We start from the raw sequence: 13075 nt of genomic DNA, 5'->3' as shown, positions 1-13075 counted from the left end.
GTTTCTCTGTGGAGAGAGGAGAAGCTTCCAGAAGAACAACCATCTCTGCAGAACTCCACCAATCAGGCCTGTATGGTAGAGTGGCCAGACGGACGCCACTCCTCAGTAAAAGGCACATGACAGCCTGCCTGGAGTTTGCCAAAAGGCACCTGAAGGACTCTCAGACCATGAGAAACAAAATTCTCTGGTCTGATGAAACAAACCAGGTACCATGAAACCAGGCACTGCTCATCACCTGGCAAATACCATCCCTACAGTGAAGCATGGTGGTGGCAGCATCATGCTGTGGGGATGTTTTTCAGCAGCAGGAACTGGGAGACTAGTCAGGGTCGAGGAAAAATGAATGCAGCAATGTACAGAGACATCATTGATGAAAACCTGCTCCAAAATGCTCTGGACCTCAGACTGGGGTGAAGGTTGATCTTCCAACAGGACAACCACCCTAAGCACACAGCCAAGATAACAAAGGAGTGGCTACGGGACAACTCTGTGAATGTCCTTGAGTGGCCCAGCCAGAGCCCAGACTTGAACCTGATTGAACATCTCTGGAGAGATCTGAAAATAGCTGTGCACCAACACTCCCCATCCAACCTGATGGATCTTGAGAGGTCCTGAAAAGAAGAATGACCAAAAATAGGTGTGCCAAGCTTGTAGCATCATACACAAAAAGACTTGAGGCTGTAATTGGTGCCAAAGGTGTTTCAACAAAGTATTGAGCAAATTTTGATTTTTGTATTTTTTTTTTCGTTTTTTTATTTTTAAAACATTTGCAAATATTTCAAACAAACTTCTTTCAAGTTGTCATTATGGGGTATTGTTTGCAGAATTTTGAGGAAATGAATTTTAATGAATTTAATCAATTTTGGAATAAGGCTGTAACATAACAAAATGTGGAAAAAGTGAAGCGCTCTGAATACTTTCCGGATGCACTGTATATGTATATCCCAATTTCTAGTCTAATTAATCATACACATAAAGTGGCCCAAAAATGTTTTGGATACATAAGGCACACAAAACTGTATGTATTTGTTCCACAAAGTTTGACAATGTCCAAAATAAATTTATTGTATAATTTAAATCAAACTTATGTTCATGAAATATTATACTTTTGCTATCTTTCTTGAAAAAAAGTCATAACATTGATAACAGAAAAATTTGAATAATAATAATACAAAATAAATTGACATCCATCCTTTTAGTTTTTTAGTAAAAAAAAAAAAAAAAAAAAAAGAAGCAGCAAAAATCAATGTTACATTGAGGCACTTAAAATAGAAGTGAAGTTTAAAAGGCAGAAATGTGAAGCTTATAATTTCATAAAAGCACTTACATTAATTCTTCTTTTAAACTCATGTATTATTTGAGCTGTAAAGTTGCTTAAATTGTAATTTTTACAGTTATTTTATGTTTGTTGACAATACATCATCATAGCAACAAAGTTGTGAAACTGGATATAACTTTATACAGAAAGGTTACTGATTTCATCACACTAAAATCATGTTTCCAGGCATATTGTTTGTCTTGTTGCTATACTTTTGAAACAGTGAGTAATTTAACATTTATGGATTGACACACATTCACTTCCATTGTAAGTGCCTCAATGTAACCAAGATTTTTGCTATTTCTTTTTTTTTTTTTAAACGAGGGGCAAGTCAAAATTATTATTTTATGTAATAAATACTATTCCACAAATGCTGTCAATTGACCTTAACTTGAATAAAATCTGGAATAATAGATTTAGATACAAGGCGTTTATTTATTAATTTCACAATAGTAATTCACAGTGGACTAAATATAAATAATAAAGAGAAAGAAAATAGAAGTACATAAAATCCATTTTAAAATCACTTAATAAAGTCATAAAAATAAATAATATTTTTGGGTGTATTTTGAAGGTCAAAAAAGCATGTAAAGGCAGAGTAAAAGTAACCCATAAGACCCCAGTGGTTAAATCCATATCTTCAGAAGCGATTTGATAGTTGATAAGTATGGGTGAGAAACAGATCAATATTTTAAGTCCATTTTTATGATCAATCCCCACTTTCACATTCTTCTTTTGTTTTTGGCAATTTTTTGATTTGTCCACACCTATCATATCACTTCTGAAGAAATCTTATTGATTATGTTTTTGGAGCTAAAATATTCTTGTGTTCTGCAGAAGAAAGTTATACACATCTGGGATGGCATGGGGATGAGTAAATCATGAGATAATTTTTATTTTGGGGTGAACTATCCCTTTAATTGGGCTCTACACATTCTACTGTTATTATGACCTTATGGTGTCCATACATGCATCATAAAATAACCTAGTGAGAGGCTAAACATTTAAATATCATTATGACCTCATCAAAGGCTACATTTTCCAAAGTCATTTTGACATCATTTGGGACAATACATTGAAAAATCATTATGAGCTCATCTGAACTATATGTTCCAAAATCATTTAGAAATACATTCTAAATCAAAATGTACTTTTAAAGGTTCCTCTGCTTTCTAATATCATTATTACTTCATCAGAGGTACTGTAATAATGAATTAATAATAACCTTTAAGAAAGAACTTGTTAAAATGCCTGTGAAGTAAATGTCTTATAGTTTTATTCTGATTCCAAACGCAAATCCCCTCACACAAGTCAGTTGCCACTTTTGTAGGTTGTCTTTAATGGCATAAAACCAAGCGGATGTCAGGTAATCTGATCACAGCTAGCTAAAAAAGCCATTAAGTGCTAACTAGCTTAGCAACAAGATGCTAATCATAGCAAAGTCAGAGCTGAGTCTTATCATTATTTCAGCAAACTGCCATTGCCTAAAAAAGTCCATTAAGACAATGTATCAACCAGTTGTGAAACTTTGTTTTCCTCACCAATGTGATGCACTTTAAAGGTGAAGTATTTCATTTCTGTGCCATTAGCATCAACAAACAGAATTAGCTAAATAATGAATGTTTTCAAAGAGGTTTTCTGAACATTCACTTAGTCTTCCATTTAAATTCCACACTCACACCATTGTTGGAGCTAATGATGTTATGTTGGGCTTGTCAGGATGCTCAAACAAACAGAAAATTTTTATAGCATCACAGAGCCAGTGTTTACACTTGTTAGGAAAATCAACCTTTGAATGGCTTACTTAAGGTGCCGTCACACTGGGTTTTGAGCATGCAAAATGACTTCAGACACAGCAACAGTGCAAACCATGCATCTTTAGGGTCTCTATTTGTATGGAGCCAAGAGGTCAATTTGTGAAGTTTATATCCTCTAATGGCCAAGCATCTTTTCACTATACAAATTTGCAGGTGAAAGGTTGTTTTAAGATTTTAAATAGGACAAATCAAAATCCAGACAGACCATACTGTTGTAATATGACTATAACTAATAATGATATGAAAGCTATGAATATCAAAAAGGGGTGGGAGGAAGTGAATACCTTCGGTGCAGACTGTGGATCAATAAGGGCTATAATGCTGTGCAGAGCAAAGGAAAACTATATATAGGAGAGTGTTATTTGTTTCTTACCAGCAAGTGGAATCTTGGATTCCTGAGCAAGTTTTCCGGGGTCAGCGGTGGAAGCCCTGAGTAATGCTGAGACACACAGCAGTGATGCTAGATAGTAACCTCAAGAGAGATAGAAACACAAGGAGAGGAATGCAGTGGGGTCCAAAAGTCTGAGACCACTAATGACTAACTTCTGCATTTCTCTAAATTAATACATGTTTTAATTACAAATTGTATTATCAGCATAACAATTAACATGAAATTCAGTATGTCTTAGGGGGCTTTCACACTTGGTTCGATTGCCTGTTCCGAACCCGAGTTCGATTGCTCCCCCCTCCCCCCTGCCCCCGATGGACTGTGTTCACATTATATATTTGTATCCGAACCGCTGATACGCTTAGCGTCATCAAGCTGCAGCTGGTGCGTAATCGTGTTGCTTGATAACCGCGAAATGAAAAGCGTCAAAATTCAATGAATAGACTTGCTCGGTTCACATTTGTTCTTCTTTTTTAACCTTTGGTTTTGTTTTCAACATCAAGATACAGAAACACACTTGCGTCTGTCTGCCGCAAAAATACTGAAATCGTTCAAAAGACAGCGGGCTGTCCGCGAAGACAATTTTTGCGAAGGCAAGCAGAAATCATCTCTCTGCTTGCAGTGCGTGTGCGTGTGCGTCAATCCCGCTTTTCGTCAAGGTAAGTGTATACACACGCACGCACGCACTCACGAAAGTAAACCCTTTCCGCTCATTTTGAAAGTGTGTGAGACTGACGACCAAATTATACGTCATCAATAGCGGTTCACTTCCGCGGTTTGGTTCGATTGCGTTCATATCAGCAGCGAACCGTACTGGAGTTCACATGAACCGTACCCCAGACCACCTTTTTAAGCGGACCCGAGTACGGTTCGCGGGTGGGCACCCGAGTTCGGAAGACAGCGTTCACATCATCCAAACGAACCGAACTCTGACGTCATTCGAACCGGGGTGCGCACCAAAAGTGCTAGTGTGAAAGCCCCCTTAGATGTGGTATGTCAGGCTGGAGTAAACTCCATAAGCTTGTTCAAAACCTTTTGCTTCATGTTTTTCCAGCATGTTTCGAGATGAGAGAGATTTCTAAAAAGCATCTTGTGTGCTTCAATGAAAGCAAGAAATTCTGGGGCCAGATTCACTAAAGAATAATAAAAAATAAAAAGTTATAAGATAAATGATAAGACTTTGGTAAAAATGTTGTAGAATACAATTCTTGAAAAAGAGAGAGAGCTATGCAGCGCATCCGTTTGAATTGACTACCACAATTGGTCACTACATTAAGAAGCTTCAAAACAATATTTGTTTACATTACGTGATAACATTTACATTGTTTGAAAGCTGCAAATAAAAAAATAACAAAACACAAAAAACGTCATAAACGGGCTTTGGTCTAAAATCACATTTCTACATAAAAAGCCCATTGTGATTATCGACTCAACAAGATAAAATGGGTCACATTTGAAACAACCTTTTGGGATTTAAGACAACAGTGAAGTTATCCTAACTTTAAGATGTTATTTATGACCATTTTTAAGAACTTTAATTCTCAAGTTTTTTTTCTTAAGAGGGGGCCTGGGTATCTCAGCGAGTAAAGACACTGACTACCACCCATGGAGTCACGAGATCGAATCCAGGGCGTGCTGAGAAATTACCAATTCAAGTCCCATTAAACGTTTCCCAAAGTCTAAGTGGGAGTTTGACTTATTGAAAGAACTAGTCCCCATAGGATGCATATTCATTGCAATTGGCTTTAAATTCTTAAACTCCACAATATTAATCTGCCAGTAGACTGTGGCTATCTGCTTTGTTGCAGCAATCATAAAGTCACGTTCATGATTTGCATCAGCGCTGCTTGGAACTCCACATGAAAAGCGCTTGCAGAAAGATATTCTGCGTTTTGGTCAAAGTTAAGACTTAGCATGCTTCTGTGGCAATTAAAATACACCTTAACTAGGCTGAAAAATACTTGATTTCTGGGTTTGTTTTGTACAACAAATAGAGTCAAGTGCTCCTTACTCCATCATTTGATCACGGCTGTGTAATGAGTCCGGACGGAAACATTGCAAGGTTCCGCCCTTCTAACCACCATTTATATTCTATTAACTGTAAATGTTTTAACTGCAATTACAAAAAATTATCACATTACACCTTTTAAATTAATAGCATGCGTTAACGCGTTAATTTGACAGCTCTGGATTTTATGATATTGACGTGCCGCCATATTTGATTAACAGAGTTTATTAATTATTTTATTTTATTTGAGAGTGAAAAACAACTTACATTTCAGTCCATTCATCATACAAATTAATAGTTTTTCTTCAGAAGACTTCTAAAGTTTTATGACACTTCTGGCTGCTTTATTAAACTTTAAGGTGAAGCACTATACACTGATATTGCATGGATATTAGCTCTCAGGACATTCTTTAAATACATATCCTTTTGTGTTCAGCAGAAGAAAGAAAGTCAAATTTGTTTGGAACGACATGAGGGTAAATAATGTAGTAAATAATGACATAATTGTTGTTGCTATGATATAATTCCTATTCATTTAAACACATATCCAAGTAACTAGAACTATAACCGATAAAACACCAAAAGACGTGGAAAAATATTTAATACTGTTATGGTTCAATTAACTTTCAATAATTGTTGAGTAAATGTAAACAAGCCTGTTGTAAAAAAAAAAACCTGTCCTGCAAATTCTTTCATCATAAACATGACCACATTATCTCACTGTATTGTTCGAATCTATGAGGAACTATTCCATAGAGAGGAACTATTGAAGCCTCTCCTTATGTAATGCAAAAACCAGATTGTTGAAGAACAAGATTTCAGTGAAACTATTCTTCATTGAATACAACATGTGATAAGAGCTGTCATGAGCAGAGAGCGATCAGAGAACTTCGTTCGTAAAGAAACTTACAGACCACTAGCGCAGAAGGTATATGTTCCTCGGCATAATGTGGCAACAGCACCAGCTTGGGAATGAGGAGGGTATTATAGAGCCAGATGAACAGCACTGTGCTAATGCAGAACCAGCCCATGGGGTCCACCACAAAATGCAGTCGCAGCTTCATCCTTCAGGATAATGTACAGTACGTGCCAGGATAACCGAAGCAGCTCCTGATCACAGACAGAATGCAGACTTCAGATCAATACGAGCCAAAAGTACAGTTTATTATGGAACATACTGATTTGGTTGAGACAAAAATAGGTAATAAACATAGTCAACAAATGCATTAACTTCCATATATCAATCAGTGAAAATTCTAAAAGGTGCAAAGAGAACAAAGATACACCGGAACATAAAATTTGTTGTAATGTAGCAAATAGTTTGCACAGAAAACAACACTACCTGCAATTTTCACATGTCCACATGTCATCATCACCAACATATAGTATTTGAGTCAAATATTTGACTTATACACCTAAAAGTGGGTTTGTATATTCATTACACAATTTCACATAGTTAACTAATGTATTATTATTTTTTACTATTTATAATTTTTACATTTATTGCTTGCTTGCTTTTGTAACCAAGCCACTTTCTGGAGTAACCCCACCCTCTTTTGGAGATTCCACCCCCATTTGGAGGTGTCCAGGCCTGCAGCTATTCACCTTTTTACTGAGTGTTCCATGATTCGCCAGTTTTAGTGTTTTCATCCGTATCGGTGTATAGTGAGTAAAGAAAAACATTTGTCGAAATTGTCAAAAAACATGTGTCTCTATAGTGCCGATACTTCACAGTGTCAAGATGACTGTTTTTTTTTTTCCATTGCTTCACCTGTGTGTGTAGATGACATGAAGCCATTGTCTGAGGTTTGTTACGTTGATAAAATAACTCAACTACTTTGAGTTGTTAAGTTGAGCGTTAAATTCATTTTTACTTCAAATAACACTTAAATGGTTGTTGTTCTCCTTCTGGATCACTGGATTAGGTTTGTTTTACATTGAATCTTGAGACCAGAAATTGAAAACAGGCTATTCTAATCATCATGGTGTCACCCAGTGTTCTGTGAAAACTGTGTATACCTACTTGGAAATGTTGCCAAATAAGGCTCAAAGGTACTTGCTTGTATCTGGGTTTTAACCTGGGTTGTAATCATGGATTTGAATCGTCATTTAATTATTAACTGTTCACTTGTTGACCATAAAATGCTAATTTACTCATTTAGCCATTCAAAACAAACACAGGCTTGCCTAAGTTTAAAAAAAATGCAAAGTACACTAAGCTGATGGATACATTTCCCTACATATTCTAAATCTGTGTGAGTCAGGGAGCGTTAAGGTGGGACGTCCATCTTATTTGCTTCCGATAAGTACTATTGAGCTCTCAACCAATGATGCACTGGAGCTACGTAAGGACCGCCTCCCTCATTTCCACGTTGAACACAGAAAAGTTAAAATAAATACATGTATAAATAAATAAATATATATGGGAATAAATAAATAAATGAACACATACATAAAAAAACAATGCAAAATAAATGAATAAAAATAAATATAGAAAAACATTAAAGGAATAAAGTCATAAAATAATAAATTCAGGAATACGTTTAATTAAAAACGAATTATATTTGTTTTATCAAGACATTTATTCCTTTATTTTTTCTTATTACATGTATTTATTTATTTATTATTTTTGCAGGTTTGGGCCTCCAGAAAACCACTGATGTATAGCATGTATACGCTCATGTAGATAAAATGATAGCGCGAAATATTTCAGGCTTTCGGTGAATAAAATAGCTAAAATTCAAGGAAAACATAATACCACAGTATCCGTGATTCCCCTCTAAAAAAAACATGTTTTCATAACAAAGATTTTTTTCTTGTGAGAACAGTTAAAAAACAAATCAGTTGGTTTCTAAAACATTCCAAATTTAAAACCCGCATGTACTTGTTTCTATCTTCAAAGGCAGTTCTGTTCAATTGTGTCTAATGCTCATCTAACAACGAGACTTGCAATCATGCTCTAGCAATGGCTCATAAGGGATGTACAAGAGAATGATACACAAACCAACCTGGATAACTGAGGAATAAAAATCTCGACACATAAATAAATATCACATCTGATTACCTAATGAAAATAATACTTAACTGTTTCTTGTCAGTTCAGTGTTGAGTGTTTGGCGTTGTCATCTGACTGATAGGTAACAGCTCTTCTTCCTGACTGTGATTGTACGGAAGCCGCAAAGTGCGAAACACCTTTTGTGAGCGGCGCCTCTGAACTGTCAAAATGACAGTAACACATGAATGCGGTCTGTGTGAGAAAGCCCAACTTTAGGCTTTTCTGTATTCTGTATACTTCAAAGAAGAAAGCGATCAAAACATACTTGAAAATAAATGTTATCTCAACTGAAATATATTTGTTCAAAAGTGTGTTATCTTGTCTGGAGGTTTACACGTAGCCTATTCATTTATTTGTTGTTTTATATTTATAACTTTGTGTATGTACTTTAGTTTATGCTTTATTGCTGGCTCTTTGAAGTATGTACTATTTCTAAATTCAAAATATGAGCAAAAAAATTAAATATAAATGTCTACAAATATGGAGAACCCCTCTTTCTTTCACACTATATTAGTAGGCTAGTAGCTAATCAGATTCAATCTTCAGGTATTTGTTACAAGGTGTAAACCGCGGGGCTCGGTTTGTTTTTATGAACATGAATCCACATGGATACCACATCAGACAGGATGAGGATACGCCGAGGAAAGTGTGTGAAAAGCAGGAGTCCGAGGAATCGGATGAATATGTGGTTGCGAGAGCAGAGATAACCTGTGAGAGGCTGAATGGATCTTTTCATGAAAGTGTCAACCAAAGTGAGAACAAAATAACATAAGAAATCAAATGATCGGTTAGACTTTACTTTTTAAAATGTCCAGTATGATCCTGTAGTTCCTGATCAATTAAAGAGATAGTTCACCCAAAAATGGCAATTCTCTCATTATTTAGCTACTCTTTCATCTGCAGAACACACATTAAGAATTTTAGGTGAATATCACAACTCTGTAGGTCCGTACAATGCAAGTGAATAGTGACTAGAAATGTTAAGCCCCAAAAGCACATAAAGGCAGCGTAAAAGTAATCCACACGACTCCCGTGTTGAAATCCATGTCTTCAGAAGTGATATGATAGGTGTGGGTAAGAAACAGATCAATATTTAAGTAAATATTTACTATAAATTCTCCTCCCTGCCCAGTAGGTGGCGATGAGCATGAAGAATGAGAATCACCAAAAACCAAAAAAGAGTGAAATTGGACATTTATAGTAAAAATGTACTTAAATATTGATCTGTTTCTTACCCACACCTATCATATCGCTTCTGAAGACATAGGTTTAACCACTCGAGTTGAATTAATTACTTGTATGCAGGGTTGGGGAGTAACGAAATACAAGAAGCGGGAATACATATTTAAAATACAAAATATAAGTAACTGCAGTTTTCTACTTCCATTTGAATAGTGGTGAAACACTTTCTTATGATGTTACATTCATACGAGCAGACAGAGAAGTAAGTTTGGAGCAGAAGAAATAGAAATAAACCTTGTGTAAATTGACAGAGTTATGATAAGCTAAAATGCTATTTCTAGCCATTTTATATGGACATGGTACGATCATATTTTTTATCAAGAAAATTCACATTGGATCATATTTTCTTTTTTTAGTAAGACCTTTGATATTAGGGCAAAAATCATGTTCTTGATAATAAATATCTAAAAATCCTTAAAACAAGATTAAATAGATTTATCTTGTTTTAGAAACAACTCTGCATACAATATTTAGGTTTTTCAGAGAATGTATTTTTAACATGTGTATTTTGTCTTACTGTACTGGACAGAGTTTTTATTGTCAAAACAAGTAAACAAATATAACAGTGCTGAAGAAGTAATCCAAAGTATTTAGAATACGTTACTGACCTTGAGTAATCAACGAAATACATTACAAATGACATTTTACAGTATTCTGTAATCTGTAGAGGAATACATTTCAAAATGAACCCTCCCAACCCTGCATTTATGCTACCTTTATGTGCTTTTTGGAGCTTCAAAGTTCTGGCCAACATTCACTTGCATTGTATGAACCTGCAGAGCTGAAATATTTATCTAATAATCTTAATTTGTGTTCTGCAGAGGAACGAAAGTCATACATATCTGGGATGACATGAGGGTGCGTAATTGATGACAGAATTTTCCTTTTTGGGTGAATCATCCTCTTGTTGTTCCAAACCAGAACAATAATTTTTTTTTTCCATACAGATGCGTTCAGTGCTAAAACAAGCTGCAGCACAAAAAATAGTGAAAGCAGGTGTCTCGAGATGCATTTTTAAAAGTTTCCATTCTTTTTACCTGGCACAGCGTCTAAAAAGCGTGATGCTGAAAATAACAGTGAAACACGGTGCAACGGTCATGAAATTACTGCATGTTTACATAGAAAATGATATTTTACCATTGAAAAATCTGCTTTTATGTTCCACGAAAGAAAATACGTAATATGGTTTGGAACAAGTTGTGGGTAAGTAAAAACTGAATTTATGGTTTTGGTGAACTATATCTTTAAATCTCTAGAACTTCACTTTATTATACTGTACTGTGCAAAAGTTGTAAAAGGCATAAGATGTTTCACAAAAGCATTTGTCTTAATATGGTTATTTATATCTTCAGTTTTAGTGGGTCAATAGGAAATATAAATGTAAGACCCCCAAACATTACTTTTGCAAATAGAAAAGATTAGAACAGAAGTACAGGGAGCCCTGCAACAGATGTCATGGTCCCCACAGAGACCCCCACTGAACATTGTGTCTGTCTGAGATTACATGACGAGACAGAAGCAATTGTAGTGAATTCTCCAAGAAGCTTGGAACATCCTATCTGCCAACAACCAAGAAAAACTGTGTCGAGGTGTACTTAGAAGAATTGGTGCTGTTTTAAAGGCAAAGGTGGCCACACCAAATATTGATTTAGCATTTTTATGTTTACTGGATTTTGTATGATATTAAGTGATAAATGAAAACTATTTATTTTATAATTTTTGAAGAAATCCTCACTATGCAACATTTTTCACAAGTGTCTAAAACTTTTGCACAGTTCTGTATATTATTAAAATAAAGCAAAGTTTCACTCCAAAAAATATGTCATTACCCTTACTTAATTGAATTTTAGAAAGTTTTTACAATAAATGTTTCATGTCTTTCACTGAGATTAAGTCAATTTCATTGAGCCAACATAATTAAGTTGGATTAGGTAAAACTAATGTACTATAATAGTTTATCTTAATTTAATTGGGTTTATTTAATACATTTTCTATGTTGGTCAAATGTAATTTATTTTATTTACATTAGTATATGTCAGATGAACAAGTGTAAGTACAGTGAAATCAATTGAATAGCAACTGCTTGTAGAGCTAAGCAGCACTCAAATCGAGTATCAGTTGGAAGTGACATCCATCCTTAAAATACACACATTCTTCACCACAGTGTTAACACACAAAACATCAGCATAACAGATGTTCTTTAAAAAGAAATACCAAGAACATTAAACATTAATAGATCTCTTATTTTTTTGTGTATGCTTCTGCCTCGCCATAAATTAAATCTTGAATAATAAAGTGTCAATAATTTTGCAATCATATAGTCATTTAATAATAGTACTATCGTAACAGTTCCGTTCATATCATTAACATATTATTGTAGCGAAGGGCTAGTTAAGCCGCTGTAGGGCTAGTTCGGATAGCAGTGAACCAGGTGTGTCGGTCAGAACACTACAGAGAGAAGTATCAACTTGAACTGATTTATTGTCACAAGTATGCGAGTCTCAACATCCGAGGGAGAAGTCAGCCTTTACATGCACATTAGTCAGAGTCTGATTAACAAGTGGTATAAGCCTGATGGCAGTGAACTTTAGAGTGTTCAAGTTTAGAGTCAACAAGGCCCTTTGCGGCATCCCATGGGAATGGGATTCCTGGAAATAATATGAGCCCTTAGGATGGTTGCAGAGGAGCAGGCTAGGACTGATGGGAATGATGAAATGCGGAGCAGGTTAAGCACGTTCAGATGAGAAACATGCCGTGAATCCTTTGTTAGTTACGCCTTGTCTCAACCAGCAAGAGTTTGATGCATGTGGGCTGAGTTGTATTTAAGCTTGCACAAGTTTGGATTTGCATGAGTGTGTGTGAGGGTGGTTTCTCTGCAACAGACAAAGAAACCACCTTTGTTATTAGAGCAAAGCTCTAATAACAGCAATCATCATTACACATTATCAGACCATTCACATACGAACTATAGGCTATATACACAAGATACGTCCAAACTGAGGCTGATAATAACTTTAATACACGTCTCAATCGCCCGTGCATGCAGCGAACTGATCTGTCGAAGCGAGTTGTCTTGACATTTTTTCTACTAGAGAAAGACACCTTAAACTCAGGACACGATCCCAAGACGTACCACATACAAGACGCAGAGCCAAGTGACCAGGACCCATCATCATTTCTGCTTTGTAGTTTGAACCAGTTAAGGTAAAGAGTACAAAAGCCAGAACCAAAGGAACTGTTGAATGGC

General features: G+C 35.6%; 1 protein-coding gene across 1 annotated transcript in view; it reads right to left on the bottom strand.

Annotated features, from left to right (window-relative positions):
• The window catches only part of LOC127663211 (palmitoyltransferase ZDHHC21), a 30198-nt gene extending 21516 nt beyond the window's left edge, over positions 1 to 8682 (bottom strand). Inside the window, exons 1-3 of the mRNA XM_052154728.1 lie at positions 8617 to 8682; positions 6442 to 6641; positions 3509 to 3607 (exon numbers count right to left, since the gene is read on the bottom strand). Of these exons, the coding sequence (XP_052010688.1) occupies positions 3509 to 3607; positions 6442 to 6595 (253 nt within the window). The 5' untranslated portion in view covers positions 6596 to 6641; positions 8617 to 8682. The remainder of the gene's footprint in view (positions 1 to 3508; positions 3608 to 6441; positions 6642 to 8616) is intronic.
• Between the last annotated feature and the right edge of the window lie 4393 nt (positions 8683 to 13075).

This window comes from Xyrauchen texanus, chromosome 2, assembly GCF_025860055.1.
Source record: "Xyrauchen texanus isolate HMW12.3.18 chromosome 2, RBS_HiC_50CHRs, whole genome shotgun sequence".
In the NCBI taxonomy this organism is placed as follows: domain Eukaryota; kingdom Metazoa; phylum Chordata; class Actinopteri; order Cypriniformes; family Catostomidae; genus Xyrauchen; species Xyrauchen texanus.
The sequence above is the reverse complement of the archived record's forward strand: the minus strand, read 5'-3'. Positions and strand labels throughout refer to the sequence as shown.